The 17339-nt window shown below is 47.5% G+C and overlaps 1 protein-coding gene across 5 annotated transcripts in view; it reads right to left on the bottom strand.

Moving 5' to 3' along the window:
- Positions 1-17339, bottom strand: part of UNC13B (unc-13 homolog B) — a 329656-nt gene that overhangs the window by 68875 nt on the left and 243442 nt on the right. For all 5 annotated transcript variants that reach the window (XM_075066813.1, XM_075066812.1, XM_075066811.1 and 2 more), the window contains 2 exons: positions 17195-17328; positions 16180-16265 (listed from right to left, as the gene is read on the bottom strand). In XM_075066813.1, the coding sequence (XP_074922914.1) occupies positions 16180-16265; positions 17195-17328 (220 nt within the window). The remainder of the gene's footprint in view (positions 1-16179; positions 16266-17194; positions 17329-17339) is intronic.

The following is a 17339-nucleotide window of genomic DNA, read 5'->3' on the forward strand; positions in this document are numbered from 1 at the left end:
CCACAGGACTCTTTGCCGCTTTTACTGTGACTTGAGGTTCTTTGAGATGTGTGGCCCCTGTCTGTAATTCCACAGGTCAGTACGCATGTACATCATGCACTTGAGTCTGGGGATTTTAACAAGCAGTGTCTGTTGGCCTGCATGTGCGCAGTAAATCTCCTTGTGCTTCTGAGTGAGGGTATAAGAAGCAGTGCGGGTCGACACCCTCTCAGTTCCTCTTCTAAATGCGAATCTAATCAGATCCACAGCAGAGGGGATGGAGGGCAGGTAGCAGAATACAGACAGGGTCCATACATCTCAAAGAACCTCCAGTTACAGTAAGTAACCTCCACTACTTCTTTAACTGCTGGCCCGTATGTGTATTCTACACGTGGTGATTGACAAACAGTTATCAGATCGGAGGAGGGGGCGAGGAAGCCAGCAACAAAGATGCATGCAGTACTGCAAATCTAAACATGCTTATGGAGCTCCAGGTGGTTGCTCTGCATATGTTCTGAATCAGGACCTCTTATAGGGATGCTACTGTGGCAGCCTGCACTCTCATGGAGTGGGTCATTATACTGCCAGGAGACAGAATCCAGTCTGTAGCTTTTGATAATGCAGCCAGAAACCCACTTAGAAATCCCATGCGAGGATACAGCCTGAACACGGGAGCTCTGTCGTCGTGACAGCGTCTTGGAAACTTTCTGATGGGCTTGGTTCTCTGCAGGTAAAGACCAATGCACGACTGATGTCGAGGGAGTGAAATCTCTTCTCTTCAGGAGAAGCATGGGGTTTCAGAAGAAGGACAAGGGGATACACTGGTTGAGGTGGAATTCAGGGTGAAGGAATACTTTGTCCTCGTAAAATATTCTAAATGGGAGGGGGGAGATCACCATGAAGGCTCCCAGTTTGCTGACCTTCCTGGCTGAAGTGATGCCCACTAGAAATGCCCCCTTCATGGACAGGTGGGACACTGAACGTGACATTAAGGATTCAAACCGAGGTCTAGTGAGCTTTGACAACACAAAAGGTTCAGACCCCATAGTGGTGTGGGTTTAGTGACTGGCAGAAAGGCCTGGATGAGGCTTAGAAACTGAGGGCTCCACTTCTAAGCACATTCTTGTAGGGGTGCTGCTCGTTTGGTGAGACCGATGTTCCAGAGGGTTCTCCCTGGGCTGGATCCAAGGGGGATTCATAGCCTTCTCCAGTAAGCATTTTCTAAGGTGAAGCTCATGATCTTCACAGAAACAGACAACAAATGCTGCACTTTACTGTCTGGGCAGGAGGTGGCGTTTCAGCGGAGGCAGTGTTGGTGTGTTGCTGAGGGAGAAGGATCTAGGGCAGGAGATGCAGTTTTTGAAGCTCAGGAGTCTGGCATAGTCCTTTATTGTGGGGAGGGAGCCCCCAGTTTGGGTAAACAATCTATACTAACTACACTAAAATTAACAAAGAATAACTAATTACAATCTTATTTACAGGTTTTCTGAAAGGCTGAAGCAAGAGGGGACATTGGATTCTGACTCAGACCATGTGGCATTAGAAGGAACTGAGAGAGCATCGACCCGCACTGCTCGGGAGCACAAGGAGATCTACTGTGCAAGTGCAGGCCAACGGACACCGCTCATTCCAATCTCTAGACTCAGGCACGTGATGCGCATTGGAACCCAGGTGTGGAATACACACAGGCACCAACACTCGAAAAAGAACTAACAAGTCTAAAATTTTCCTAACTGCACCATTTACGGACTGTTTTATCCTAAATTACAAAACAGAAGAACGAAGGGGAACGCAGGCGTGACTGGGTTGGCGTGCTGGTAGAGGGGAATGCAGGGGTGACTAGAAGGGCTGGAATGTTTACGCACAAACTCTGGAACATTGGGAATTTTACAACTATCCCTTGGCTCCCAACTACTGTGACTTATATGGTAGGGCTCTCTGGAGGCGGAATCAGGAAGGATAAAGCCAAATCTATTTGCCCAAAATAAACCAGACAAAAGAACGCACTAACGGCAGAAAAACTAAAATTAACAGAGTCTTTTCCAAAAATATTTTTGTTCTGTCTAGGATAAAATGCTATTAAAATGCAGAGCGGAAAGATGCATAACATCAGCAGAAGCATAATCCTGGGGACTGACCTCTAACACAATCTGCTGCAAGAGGGGGAGAGTGTGACATTGACTTAGCAAAACTAAGGGAACTAAAAAATAAAAATAAAATGAAAACTCTTACCACCATAAAAGAGGACTTTGTGAATGCGAAATACAGGTGAGGCTTGTGACAGAGGAGAGACAAAAGTGAACCACAGAAACAAACATGATCCGATGAAACCAAAAACCCCTTGCCCCTTAGCGCTATCTCAATCATGGCCAGCTGCTCTCCCCTTCCAGAGACTGGCTACAGGTTTTGGTCACCTCTACCCATTTTGATAAAGGGAAGGATTTCAGAAGTTACTGATGATGATAGGAGATAGCCCACAGCACAGAATATACCTGCAGGATGACTGTGATGTCCTTTTTCAAACAGAATTGTGCCTTGTACCTCTTATTTACAGTAACCTGTGTTCCAGCCAATTAGCATATACCCTTTGCTTCTTCTGAAACATGTTAAGTAGGAAGAACGTAGGAGTTGGAGATCTTAGTGGATTTATGTGCTGTAGCCTACCGGACATGAAAGAGCTTAGCAGCAGGACTAATGGAAAGGTGTACAGATATTTTCTGTCAACTGCCGTGTTTCATCCTCAGCAAACCACAAGAACAGAGGAGTGTTCTACAACTGTCTCTTATTTCCCCTGCAGATATCACACTGTAGATGTTACAGCTGGAAACGAGCTATTCGGGTCATCCAGTCCACCAGGAGGGCTCACGTGGGATTCGCTTCTTTGCAGCATGTTCTCTGGTGCTTTGTCCAGTTCCATTCTTGACACAGTCTAGTACATCTCACCATCTGTTTTTTTCTTGATATATAACCTACACTTTTAGTTAATTTCATTCCATTATCTCAAAAGATAAAAATCTTAGAGACCCTGAATCATATCCTCCTCTCTCTGATGTTTCCACTACTCAAATGCTTGCGCACAGTTATTGAATCTCTTCCCCCTTAGCAGTAGTTTGACCACATTAAACATATTTAATTCTTTCAGATCTGTCAGCCCCTTCATCCTCTGTTCTTATCCAAGTTCCCTCCAACTTACCAACATCTTTCTAGTACTGAGGTGGCCCAGAATTGAACAAGCACCATACTTCATGGCTGGCACCTTCTCTATTACTGTCACGTTCAATTGCCTTACTGGTAAAAAGCAGAGCTGCATTCCCCTTTGCTTGGAGTCTCTAGTCTCTGGATCATGAAGCTGCCTTCTATGTAACTGAGGAACCTCTAATGATCCATCTTTAGCTGTAATTGTTTGCCACAGGTCAGCTGTTAAGGAGGTTAATCGTGCAACCAGCCAACTCTCATCACTCAGAACTGCCACCTTGTATTGCACTCACCAACATGAAACCAAATCATGTTGTTTTCCAGTCAAGTCAGCATCTCCCGCAGTCTGTGGAACAGCCATGGAAAGAATGCTGCTAAGAGGTTTGTCAGCGATACTTCTCCCAGGTCAGTAAAATAGGAAGTGCCTAGCTTGCTGTGGGTTTCCTGAAAAGACAGATACTCACCTTTGTAACTTTTGTTCTTTGAGATGTGTTGCTCATATCCATTCCAATTAGGTGTGCGCGCACCGCGTGCACATTTGTCGGAAAATTTTTACCCTAGCAATACTCAGTAGGTCGGCTGGGTCGCCTCCTAGAGTGGCATCGCCATGGCGCCGGATATATACCCCTGCCGACCCAATGGCCCTTCAGTTCCTTCTTGCCAGCTACTCCGACAGAGGGGAAGGAGGGTGGGTTTGGAATGGATATGAGCAACACATCTCGAAGAACAACAGTTACAAAGGTGAGCAACCATCTTTTCTTCTTCAAATGCTTGCTCATATCGATTCCAATTAGGTGACTCCCAAGCTTTACCTAGGCAATGGGGTCGGAGTGAGATGTCGCAGAATGCAGAACTGCTGATCCAAATGCCGTGTCATCTCTGGACTGTTGAACCAATGCGTAATGTGACGCAAAGGTGTGGACTGAGGACCAGGTAGCTGCACGACATATTTCCTGGATGGGTACATGAGCCAGGAAAGCGGCAGATGAAGCCTGAGCCCTGGTAGAATGGGCGGTAAGGTGGCTCATCAGAACATGAGCCAAGTCATAGCAGGTGCGGATGCATGATGTCACCCAAGATGAAATCCTTTGGGAGGAGACAGGTAGGCCCTTCATCCGGTCTGCCAGTGCGATGAAGAGTTGGGGTGTTTTACGAAAGGGCTTTGTTCGCTCGATATAAAATGTGAGCGCCCTACGGACGTCTAGGAAGTGCAGTTGTTGCTCCCAGAGTGATGCGTGTGGCTTCGGGAAGAAGACTGGAAAGAAGATATCCTGGTTGATATGAAAGGCCGATACCACTTTAGGGAGGAAGGCCGGATGTGGTCGCAACTGTACCTTGTCCTTATGAAACACTGTATACGAGGGGTCCACCGTGAGAGCCCGAAGCTTGGAAACTCGTCTTGCCGATGTAACGGCTATGAGGAAGGTTGTCTTCCAGACAGGTATATCAGCAAGCAGGTTGCTAACAGCTCGAAGGGAGCAGTCATAAGTTTGGCTAGAACTAGGTTGAGGTCCCAAATTGGGCCAGAGCGGCGTACTTGTGGGTATAATCGCTCCAAGCCCTTGAGGAACCTTGAAACCATGAGGTGAGAGAAGACCGAGCGGCCGCTCTCCCCTGAGTGGAAGGTAGAGATGGCCACCAAGTGCACCTTCAATGAAGATACTGCTAGGTCATGCTGTTTGAGAGACCAGAGGTAGTCCAAGATGGTAGGGACCGGAACCTCGGTGGGAATAACATTACGTTGGTCTCACCAGCAGGAGAAGCGCTTCCACTTGGCCAGATATGTTAACCTAGTGGAAAGTTTCCTACCACCCAGGAGCACTTGTTGGACCGAGGCAGAGCAGTGTAACTCGGACTGGCTTAACCACGCAGTAACCATGCTGTGAGGTGAAGAGACTGCAGGTCTGGGTGGTGAAGTCTGCCGTGGTCCTGAGTTATCAGTTCCGGACAAAGAGGTAGAGGGATTGGGTTGGCTATCGACAGGTCAAGCAACATGGTGTACCAGTGTTGCCTCAGCCAGGCTGGAGCGAACATGATGAGGTAGGCTCTGTCTCTGCGGAGCTTAAGCAGGACCCTGTGAACCAGCGGGAATGGTGGGAAGGCGTAAAGCAGATGGCTCGTCCACAGTACCAGAAATGCGTCTGAGATCGATCCCTGGGAGAGACCTTGGAAGGAGCAGAATGTCTGGCATTTCCTGTTCTTGCGAGAGGAGAAGAGGTCTATGCGGGGAAAGCCCCACTTCTGGAAAACAGAATGGATAACTTCAGGACAAATTGACCACTCGTGAGACAGGAAGGATCTACTGAGTTGATCCGCCAGAGTGTTCCGAACCCCTGGGAGAAAAGACGCTACCAGGTCTATCGAGTGGGCTATGAAGTCCCAGAGCTGAATAGCTTCCTGGCAAAGGAGGGAGGAGCGTGCTCTTCCCTGCTTGTTTATGTAAAACATGGCTGTTGTGTTGTCTGTGAACACAGACACAACGGCCTTGTAACTGCCCTTGAAACACCTGGCATGCAAGGCGGACTGCTCTCAGCTCCCGCATATTGATGTGCAAGGCCAGTTCCTGAGCTGTCCAAAGGCCTTGAGTGCGGAGATGTTCAAGGTGGGCACCCTAGCCGAGAGATGACGCGTCCGTTGTCAGGGTCATTGAAGGCTGACGCGCATGGAATGGCATCCCTGCACAGACCAGAGAGGGCATCAACCACCAGTCCAAGGAGCTTAGGATGACCGAGGGGATCGTAAGGATCATGTCTATACTGTCTCTGCCCGGGCGGTATACCGAGGAGAGCCAAGTTTGAGGGGGACGGAGACGTAGTCTGGAGTGTTTGGTCACCAACTTGCAGGCAGCCATGTGACCCAGGAGGCCGAGACAAGTGCGAGTCAAAGTTGTCGGGAAGATTTGTAGGCCTTGTATAATTGATACCATTGCCTGAAATCGAGGCTGTGGTAAGCAGGCCCTGGCGAGACTGGAGTCCAGAATGGCCCCAATGAATTCTATTCTTTGTGTGGGAACTAGAGTGGATTTCTCTATGCTGATCATCAGGTCTAGTCGCTCGAATAGGTCCTTGATGATGCTCACATGACGGGAAACTTGGGTCTCAGAGGCCCCTCGAATAAGCCAATCGTCGAGATACGGGAAGACGTGTATCCGACGACAATGGAGGGAGGCGGCGACTACAGCTATGCATTTTGTGAATACCCGTGGGGCTGGAGAGAGGCCAAACGGAAGGACCGTAAATTGGAAATGTTGACGGTTGACCACAAACCGGAGGTACCGTCTGTGCGGAGGGTAAATGGCAATGTGAAAATACGAGTCCTTCATATCGAGGGCGGCATACCAGTCTCCGGGATCCAAGGATGGGATGATGGTCCCCCAGGGATACCATGAGGAACTTCAACTTTATCATGAACTTGTTGAGTCCTCGCAGGTCTAGGATAAGTCTGAGACCTCCCTTTGACTTGGGGATTAGGAAATAATGGGAGTAAAACCCCTTGCCCTTTTCGTCCTTTGGTACCTCCTCTATCGCTCCCATGGTGAGGAGCGTCCGCACCTCTTGCAAGAGGAATTGCTCGTGAGAGGGGTCCCTGAAGAGGGACGAGGATGGGGGGGTGGGAGGGAGGGGGCGAAATAAACTGGAAGTGATATCCGAATTCTACCGTGCGTAGGACCCAACGATTTGAAGTTAGTTTGGTCCACGCAGGGAGGAAAAGGGACAGGCGGTTGTAAAAAGGAGGGAAAGGATCCTGGGAAACTGGTACGCCGTCCTCGGGCATGCCTTCAAAAGTTTGGTTTAGGTCCCGCAGGTGGTTTGGAGGGACCCTGATTCTGACTCCCCTGGGGTCCCATCTGTCATCTGCGATTGCCTCGGCCATGCCTTCTGCCGAAGTCCTGTCATGGCCTAGGCAGGGGGTAAGGGCGGTGAGGCTGAGGACAGAAGGATCTGCGCTGAGTCACCGGTGTGTGCATCCCGAGTGAGCACATGATCACCCTGTTGTCCTTCAGGCTTTGCAGCCTAGGGTCAGTCTTTTCAGAAGATAGGCCTCGGCCATCGAAGGGCAAGTCCTGTACGGTGTGCTGCAGTTCAGGTGGAAGGCCTGACACCTGAAGCCATGATATTCGCCTCATGGCAATTCCTGAAGCCAGAGTTCTGGCTGCGGAGTCTGCTGCGTCCAGCGAGGCCTGGAGAGAAGTTCTCACCACCTTCTTCCCTTCCCCCAAAAGGGTAGCAAACTCTTGACGGGAGTCTTGGGGAACTAACTCTGTGAATTTTCCAACCGCCGCCCAGGTGTTATAGTTGTACCAGCTAAGCAGGGCTTGCTGGTTTGCCACCCTGAGTTGGAGGTCCCCAGCAGAGTATACCTTGCAGCCCAATAAGTTCATGCGCCTAGCCTTTGATTTTGGAGCCAGAGCTTGCTAGCCATGGAGCTCCCTTTTGTTGACTGATTGCACGACAAGGGAGCAAGGTGCACGCGCAGGTAGTCGTACCCCTTAGAGTGTACCATGTACTTCCGCTCAACTCCCTTGGCCGTGGGCGGAATAGAGGCTGGACACTGCCAGATGGTATTGGCATTTGCCTGGATCGTGCGAATGAATGGCAAGGCCACTCTTGTGGGGGTGTCAGATGACAAAATATCCACCACAGGGTCCTCTATGTCCAGGACCACCTCCACCTGAAGATTCATGTTCAGGGCTATGCGTCTCAGAAGGTCCTGATGTGCCCTCAGGTCAATTGGAGGAGGGCCCGAGGAGGATGTCCCCGCCACCGCTTCATCTGGAGAAGAGGAAGAGGAAAGGCCAGGGACCTGCGTGGGCTCCTGTTCTTGGGCGACGTCAGGCTCAGGTGGAACCTGAGGGTCTGTTGAGTGCATGGGAGCTTCTTCCGTACCCGCAGGAGGCGGGCGGCTGACCGTCACCTCCAGCACCCGGTGTTCCGATGATACGGAGCATGATGGCACTGGAGGCGCACCTTGGGCTTAGTGATATACCCAAGGTGTCCAGAATGACCACTGATGAGGTCCTTGTTCTTGGGCCTGGGTCTCCTGGAAGACTCGGCTGGGCACATCTGAGTCACAGTCCTGTGCATAGGAAGCACTGTCTGCGTGAGATGACACAGATGTGTGTCTAGACGGCCATGGAGGAGCTGAAAAGCCCTGGGAAGGGTCTCCGTCTCTAGACGATCTCTCTCTGTGCGGTACTGGAGAGCGGTACCAGGTGCCATAGCAGTACTGTGAACGAGACCGGGACCTGTGACCGGAGTGGTGCCGGGAGGTCGACCGGGATCTCGAAGCTCGACATCTAGAGCGGCTGTGAGAGGTGCGGTGCCGGGAACGGTGCCGGGAGCTAGATCGGTGCCGAGAGTACTGGGCCGACGAACGGGACGCTGAACGGTGCCACGAGTGCAACTGGTACCGAGATGGAGAACGGTGCCGGGACTGCGAGTGGTGTCGGGACCAGGATCAGCGACGGGACCAAGAGCGCCGGTGGGACTGCGATCGTGATCAGTGCCAACAGAGGATGGTCTCAGCAGGGCAGGCTTGCTGATCGATTGTATAACCCACACCAGTGGTGCTGGGGGTTGAGGGGGCGCAGACTCCATCAGCGCGATCAGCTCCCTCGCTATGGAAAAGGTCTCTGGTGTGGAGGGAATAGTGAGCTCAACCACAGCGTGCGCCGGGGAGCTTTCAGGCACCGGATTCGATGGCCCTTGCGGGACCGGAATTGACAGTGCCGAAGCTGCCAGTGCTGCGGCAGGTGTCGGTGCCGGGTGGTCCGACTTAGGCGGGTGCTCCGACTGTGGTGCAGGCGGCACGGAAGCAGCAGGATTCTTATGTTTCTTAACCCGTGGGGAGAGGGAACGGTGCCGAGCAGACATCTGTGCCAGCGATGGTCGGTGCTGAGGGGCCTTAGCGGTACCAGCTCGATCCAGTGCTGAAGAGACACTTCTGCCTGACGCGGACTGTCCGGCGCTCGGTGCCGAGGGCGGAGGAGTAAGAGCTGCCTCTATCAGGAGCTGTTTCAGACGAAAGTCCTGCTCCTTCTTCATCCTGGGCTTGAAGGCCTTACAGATCCGGCACTTATCCGAGAGATGGGATTCCCTGAGGCATTTAAGACAGGAGTCGTGGGAATCTCACATTGGCATCGGCTTGTGGCAGGTCGAGCACAGTTTGAAGCCCTGTGAACCGGGCATGGGCCCCGGTACCGGGTGCGGGGAAGGGGCTAATCTCTGAACCCCTCTCAACTATAAACACTAACTATATTATAGAACGAGTAAAACTAACTACAACTATATACACAAGGATTAGTAAGAGAACTATGAATAGCTAGGGAGGTGGAGATCAGCTAAGCCGCGCTTCACTGTTCCAACGACCGACACAGGCGGTAAGAAGGAACTGAAGGGCCGTTGGGTCGCCAGGGGTATATATCTGGCGCCATGGTGGCACCACTCTAGGGGGTGACCGAACCAACCCACCGAGTGTTGCTAGAGTAAAAATCTTCCGATGAACGTGCACGCGGCACGCGCACACCTAACTGGAATCGATATGAGCAAGCACTCGAAGAAGAATTCTGGATTCCTTTATGTCAGTATGACATACACACTATGCTACCATTTACTTGCACACCATGTGTTTCTGGAAGGCTGTACAGACACACCTAGAAGAGAAAACTTCCTGAGAAGATTGTGCTGAGAGCTATCGTCTTTTCAAACCCCAGAGCACTTACACTACCAGCAAATTTACTTCTTGACTGACCATCATTTCACCCTTGAGTTTGCTGTCCACATGAACTATTGTTTCTCAACAATGCTCTGGACAATGAGAGACATCTGTCATTTCACCTTTGTCAGGTTAGCTTTTTTGTTCATTTGTGCTGTTTTGAGGGCATACTGAGTTCATAGTGTCTCTCTACAAATGAAAGAGCTCATGTCCCCTTCCTAAAGGTCCACTAGTCACCATGACTGACAAGTCTTATGGGCTTGAAATCCCAAGGACTATACTCAGCCTGGTATTTCCTAGATCTTAAGTCACTAGAAACGGGTATGTGCTCTTTAGAATAATTCAGATTGTATGGTGGAAAGCAGAAGAAAAAAAATGCTAATGGCATTTAAATAAGCCTGGAATTGCTAAAGCTGTGCATCTACTATAGGCATTCTATTTCCTCCTACCAAAAGATCCTGTTCACTAACAGTGTAAAGACCTCCTGGATACATTCCTTTTACACTCGATATTTACCACTTTCATTTTCCCCACATTCTGTTCTGTGTGCACAAGATTTTCTCTTTTCATTTCAAAGTGAATTCACTCTTTACTCATCCTGAGTAGGTTCCCTCCCCTAAACAACGAGTGAAGATCGTAAGAAAAGGATAATTCTCATCCCACATCCATGTCCACATTACATTAAATTATAATGTGTCACAGTTCTTTGTAAATCTCTCCACAGATCTACCTTCGTGTGCCTCATAGCACCCTTCAGCAGCGTACACGTGATTTTTATTGCAGCCTGGGGTGTGGAAGGAAGGTCACAGATTCAGCTCCTCAGACTCACCGGTAAAGCCGCCTGCCAACGGTATTACTTACCTAGATTTTACTGGACTCATCATTTCAGCTCACATTCTCAGACACGGGGCTCTGATGCCCATCCTGTGTCCACGTTAGTTTTTAATTTGCTATTTTAGAATCCCCATTACTCAGGCATCTAGGCACTGCAGCTTCTTAAAAATCAACCTAATTAATGCATTCTATTTTAATTATTTCCCCTTAAACTTGCCTATCTCCTTACACTTCAAGGGCTTAACTGCAGCAACCTTTCACCAGAGCATCCCTTACTCTCCTTTGTGTCCTACAACATATTTCTATGCCTTACCCTATGAGTCAAGGAATGATGCTCTAGTAGCCCAGGATTTGGAAGATCTGCTCTGCTATGGGCTGCATGTGACACCTTGGACAAGCCACTTTATGTCCCTGTGCCTCAGTTCTCCATCCATAAAGAAGACATAAAAAGAATGTCCCTGAGGATAACTATGTCAAAGGCTGTACAGCACTTCGATTCTACCGCAATGGGGGCCACATAACGTACCTATGATAGACAGATATTCAGGCCAAACCCTGGCTCTGGTTCACTGACAAAGGAAAATGAATGCCACAGGTGAGACTCCAAGAAGGAATGCTCTGCTGTTGCTTTGAGAAAGCTTCATTGTAGGAAGCAGCAGCAGGAACATCCCTTGATTATCAAGATGGTAGGTGGGACAGAGACACTTCCAAGTAGTCACGTCCCGAACTATTTCTCCACTGAAACCATTACTTGGCATTACAGCTGGCAGCAAAGGTAAAGCCAGTGCTGAGCAAAGGGGATCCAGGGTCATCATGGCACCCTGTATCACTTAGGACACAGGAGGTAGCAGCACTGCCAGGAGCTGGAGCTTCTAGGTGCTCTTAGAAAGCAGCAGAAAGTAAAGTTCTTCCTCAGTGGATCTCATCTATTTTAGCTGCTTCATGGGCCCTGACTGGGGGATTCCACCTAGAATTATTTGGCATCGCTACCAACCAACATTTTAAGTTAGTTGGCAAAAAAAAAGTCTCTTGAACGGCTGTCTCCAGCTCCCACAGCATCAGTTAATTTGCTGAACCCTCGTGGTAGATCAGGTTCAGATAGCGTAAGAGTTTAATGTGCTGAAGCTCTGTAAACTGTATCAAGGATGCTTTTGGTAGGGGAGGAAAATCTCTTTATCTGCTCACAACTATACACACTGCTGAAGGGCAGGAACTTACCACTTGGTGAGCTGAGTGAGCTCATTTTGTCCAGAACTTAGGAACAGACGCAAGGAAAAACATCATGACAACAGTTAGGAGCATGTATTGTACTTTGGAAGGAGACACACACAAATCTGTCTTCCACAGAATACATAGATGGGCCCTCCTGCTCCTGCTCTATCTGTGAATGTGCACTGTCCTAGGACAGACTGATTACATCAAGAGGACTGAATGACGATAACAGCAGATACTGACAATGCTCGGGAGTTCAAAGTCCAGTGATTGAGACTGATAAAATCTGCTCGTCACTCTTCACACAAGTTCATTTTTAATTTAAATTTGCATTTTTCACTGAAAACTATGAGCTAATTTGAACATTTGAGTTTAAAATAAAGGCAACAAGAACTATAATAACTGAATTTAGTTTAAAGCCAGTTTCGATTACAATTGTTGTAGGCTTGTAGAAGGCAAATTAAAGAGCATTCGGAGTAACACTTACTTAGAAAACTAGAATCTCCACAAGGCAGGATCTTTCAAAGCCACATTCAGAAGAAGGGTAATGCATGTTACAAGTTTTCAGGCCTACTGCACCATATGCATGGACAAGTACAATTATACAGAACTACCCTTTGTTGTTTGTCAGCCTTCCTTTAGCACCTCACTATAAAATCCTTCTCAGCCCACTAACTTCTCCAGTACCAACCACATGCCACGCTGAAAACCACCCTATACAAGGGGTGCTCTGCATGTGTGTACCCCTTACAGTTATTTTTTCTGCATCAGTGCGCTAGGCGGTGTACAAGACACATCTGCAAACCAGTTCTCACCTGGAGAAACTTACAGCTGAGAAGATATTGAGACAGGTTCCAGGATGCATTGTGGTAACTGGACCAGCAAATTTACTCTAATAGTCAAATCATCAAAAGTATACAACAGTTCATAATATGTCACAATAACCGGTAATAGCAAATACTGATGGAAAACGGTACAGGGAGGGAGACAAAATGAAGTCTGAACAACCGGGACTAGTGATATGGTTCAATGAGTATGTTAAAATCGTGCTTCATGAAAACAGAAGACGTGGAACCGGAAATCAACAAACCAGAACTGTATGTCAGCTACAAGGTCTAATTCGTGAACAAAATGATGAGGGGATGGGCCATTTCACACACCATTTCCTTTGTGGGTCTTTAAAAAAAGAGACTTGGGGGTGAGGCAGAGGAAGAACAGACAGAGGCTACAGGTGCAAGCTTCATTATCACGGCTGCCACTCCCACTGCTTCCTATGACTCCAGGCCTTTATCACCCTCATCCTGACTTGACCCAAGCTAATGACAGAGGGACCCAGACAACATCACCACCCCTACCACCACCAGCAGAATCCCAACCACCATCAGCAGGAAACAGGATTGAACTTTAGCAGCAGCAGCTCCAGCCCGTCTTAACTAACTTCTCTTTTCCCCAAAGAGAGAGTTATCACCATCTTTGATATCATCTAGAGAGTGTCATGCAAAGGTTTTTCCTTCTAAAACTCCCCCAGCTAAAGGGGAAGGGAGCAAGGGATGCTGTGAAAATGGAAGCCTTACTTCATACTATACTTTTTAAGAGTAGGTTGGACAAACACCTGTCAAGAATGGTTTAGATAATACTTAGTCCTGCCACAAGCACAGGGGACTGGACTAGAGACCTCACGAGGTCCATTCCAGTTCTATGATTCTACACATTTCAAATGATTTAACTGTTTTTCCTTCTTTTCTTTATCTTTAATAAAAAGCTAAGAGAATGTTTAATGGTGCGTCTGCCATGACACTCAGCAGGCTGAGGTCTCTGTATGCCAAGCCCCAGACCTTGCTTAACACTGTTTAATGTTGGACAGTGACTGGGTTATTTTAACACTTTCAGTTCTTTCTTCCATCTAAGTTAAAACAACAGATGCACCCGCAAAACCCAGAGGGTGTGCGAGCCTAGGCTGTTTAATAATAATATTATTTCATCCTCTTCTCTTCCAATGTATTATTGTGGTTGAGGAGGTATTACTTCATTCATATTGCAGGCCTTGCAGAAGAAGTGGGCTTGTAGGTAGGATTTGTACCAGAAGCAACTGGGAGGGCATTCCACCTGCGAGACAGCATGGAAGATGCATCAAGAGGGAGTGGGCAACTGGCAGAGTGAAAGGACTGAAGAGGGACAAAGTATTTAGAGAAAAAACAGGAGGCAGAGTTATGCATGGCACTGACAATCCAATGGAGAGATTCAGTCAGATCAACAGGCAGAATAATTTAATAATAAATACAATTTTTAGCAGCTTCACTTTGGATGTCCTGAAGAGGAATGATTATGGGAGGGCAGAGAGGAGGGGGAGGTTCCAGCAGTTGAAGTGGGAGGTGACCAGTGGGGGGAGAGGAGAGAAACGTAAGCCATCAGGATGGAATGGAAGGACCAGAATTTCAAAATCTTGTGGAGAAAAAAAGTGGTAGGAGTTGTTGGGAACCTGGCTCTACCCTTAGCATCTCTGAAAGCTTCCAATCTACGATGATCAGTGACTTAGGTGAGAAATATAGACCAGCGACATGTTACAGATATATCAGATATGCATTTGATTTACAAATTAAAACATTTTAAATTTTATCCTGACTAGCTAAACGTCAGCTGTCTCTGTCTGCTCCCGAATCCAGTCGTCATTAATCAGCTGATTTATCCACCCATTTTAAGGGCAGGAGGGACGACTGTGACCATCAGGTCTGACTTTCTGCATCATCTCACCCAGCAGTCTTTGCATCCAGCCCATAATTTGTGGTTGAGCTAGAGCACTTCTTCTACAGGCATCGAAGCAATGGTGAGTCTTGAGGAGGGATTTGATGGGGAAGAGAATAGTCGTCATACAGATCAATTCCGGGAAGACCATGCGGGAGGCGACGTCGGTGGTGTTGGAACAACAAATACAGGATACATGGATTATCAGATGCAGATCGCATAGGCACATTCTGTTCTATAACAGCAGCCCTTGATTAAAGACACTAAAGACCTGGCCCTGTAAGATGCTGACCAAACTTAACTCCCAATGCAGGCACATAAGGCAATGGAAGTTGAACGCACTCTGTATCTGGCAAAATTGGGCTCAAAGATTATAGAAGGTAAATTCAGACTCTATTAACACTTTAAGAATAAAAGGAGTGCTGGAAGTAACAGGACTCTGCTCTGGGAGTCACTTGGCCTCTGTGTGCATAACACCATTTCTGGAGATGCTAAAACTCCTAAGGATGAGTCTGCCTTGACTATTTGAAGATGGAGACCAGATTCCTAGGAGCCCACCAAAAGCCTCTTAGATGTTTCCGACACTGAGCTGCTGTCACAGTGAGAGTTTGAAAAGGACAACCTGCCTGCCTGCATTTGCATCACTTAACTCACAGGGGAAAGAGACTTGTGCTGGAGTTCTCGGAGATGGAATGGCAGAACCTTCCTATTCCTGTATGTCCCAAGGATTCATACCAAGAGTAGATTTCACCACCAGCCTGCTGGAGTCAAGGTGGACCACGGCATGCTGGGATCAGCACGCACTACAAGCTGTGGCTCCATCATATTCCAGGTGAGGATGGCAGAAGTTGGTTCAATTTTATATACAAGGTGTAGCTCTTCTCAGGCTCCTGGGTGAAGTCTGGGAATCTTGGACTGTGAGTTACCACAGAGGAGGTAGTGTTCACTGAAAGAATGCAGCACAAGCAGGGATTTCCCGGATGTGGGAAACCTCTCAAGAACTTCTGCTGCTTATTGAAGAACCTGACCCTATACTAGGACACCACCACAGTGCAGGTTTCATTTCTGTAGCTTCCACTGCAAATATTTCAGATAATTAATACAAATTTAAAAACAATTAGTTTTCAAGTTCTACTCCAAGCAACTCTGTCCAGCAAGTTGTCAAGTGAGCAGCCAAAGGCAGAGGAAATAGGACAATCCTGCAACAGAGCCTACAACTTGCATGGGAAAGCTAACTGTCAGTTTCTATTTATTTTTTTTGATTGCAGTTTGGAGGTTTTGATGACTAAAGCTTCCTAGGGATTAAAATGCTGTGTGGTCAAGTTTTCCACTTCCTACTGGCATGTAAACAGCATTTCTGATGTGCCCTGGAAAATTACTTGAGACAGTTATACAAAACAATCACCATGTCAGACTTTTCCTTAAATACTATTCACATGGTATCGACTAGGAACAAAACGTTAGCAATCACAGGGCAAGAGCTTACAGCTTATGCTTCCCTACCTTCCATGGCATATTTCATATCCTGGGCAAAAAGGTTCCACATGACTTCAGCACTGACCTTCCCAACAGTGAGCTCCTGAGGAAACCTGAATGGGGGGAAAACCAGAGATAAGGCTTTAATAGCTTAAGAATAAGGGGCATTTTCATTCAGCTCTGAGCTAAACTATCTACTGCAAGGTTCAACACAACAGAAATTTCCTTTCATCCTGTGAAGATAAGAGGCAGATATCTGGAAAGTACCAACTGAACTCTATGCTATAGATAAAACAGATTGAAAATATCCCTGCTACTGTAACTATGTTTTTAATCTAAAAGACTAGCTATTGCATGGCTGTTCTCTAAAAGTAGCTACATACTGTAATTCTGTAGTATTACATCAAAATGTTTGTCCCTCACATCTTTTTTCTTTTCCCCTTACAGAACTAGGTTCCTTTTCACTGTTGGGATTAGTGTGTCTCAGGTGCACATGCAATGTTAAGATCTAAAATCCCTAATGCGTAATCTGCCCCTTTGCCTGCCGGATACATGGTGGGTTGCTCGAGACATAGGAATGAAGAGCATCTGACATCTTACTGTTCAAGGAGCAGAAGTCGCTCCTTTTGCCATTAACAAAGCCATCCCCACCCACTGAACTCTCTCAGTTCAGCACAGAACATGGACATGCCTAAATCACAGCACAAAGTGTGCATGTTAGAAAAGTGCATCCCAGAAAACTGTACAAGAAAAAACAACTCTCACCCCATTTTCAGGTGTCTCACTGAGTTCAGGATTGTAATAACCAAGGTGAATGGGTTCGAACTCCATCAAAACTGAACCTTTTGAAACTCTTCCATCCCAATCAAAAATAATTATTTATATAGACAGACAAATAAGACAGAAAGACAGACAGACAGAATAAGTATTCGCTATAAATACACAAATCACAGAAAAGATAGAAGACACTTTCTCAAATAAAGCAGAACAGACAAAGAGTCTACTTCTAGCCTTAGCCATAAAGAACATGGAGGATTCTTACTGGTTCAGGACAGGAGTATACGAATTTTTATCCTCTTCTATAATGGAAACTATCAGAGTGATGAGTTTAGGCCAGAAATCCAAGTTCCTGATGCTGGGGCCTTGATCCTCAGGAGGAAGGTCCTGATTTTTGTTCTGGAAAGGAA

Source organism: Chelonoidis abingdonii, chromosome 6 (genome assembly GCF_003597395.2).
Source record: "Chelonoidis abingdonii isolate Lonesome George chromosome 6, CheloAbing_2.0, whole genome shotgun sequence".
Classification (NCBI taxonomy): Eukaryota; Metazoa; Chordata; order Testudines; family Testudinidae; genus Chelonoidis; species Chelonoidis abingdonii.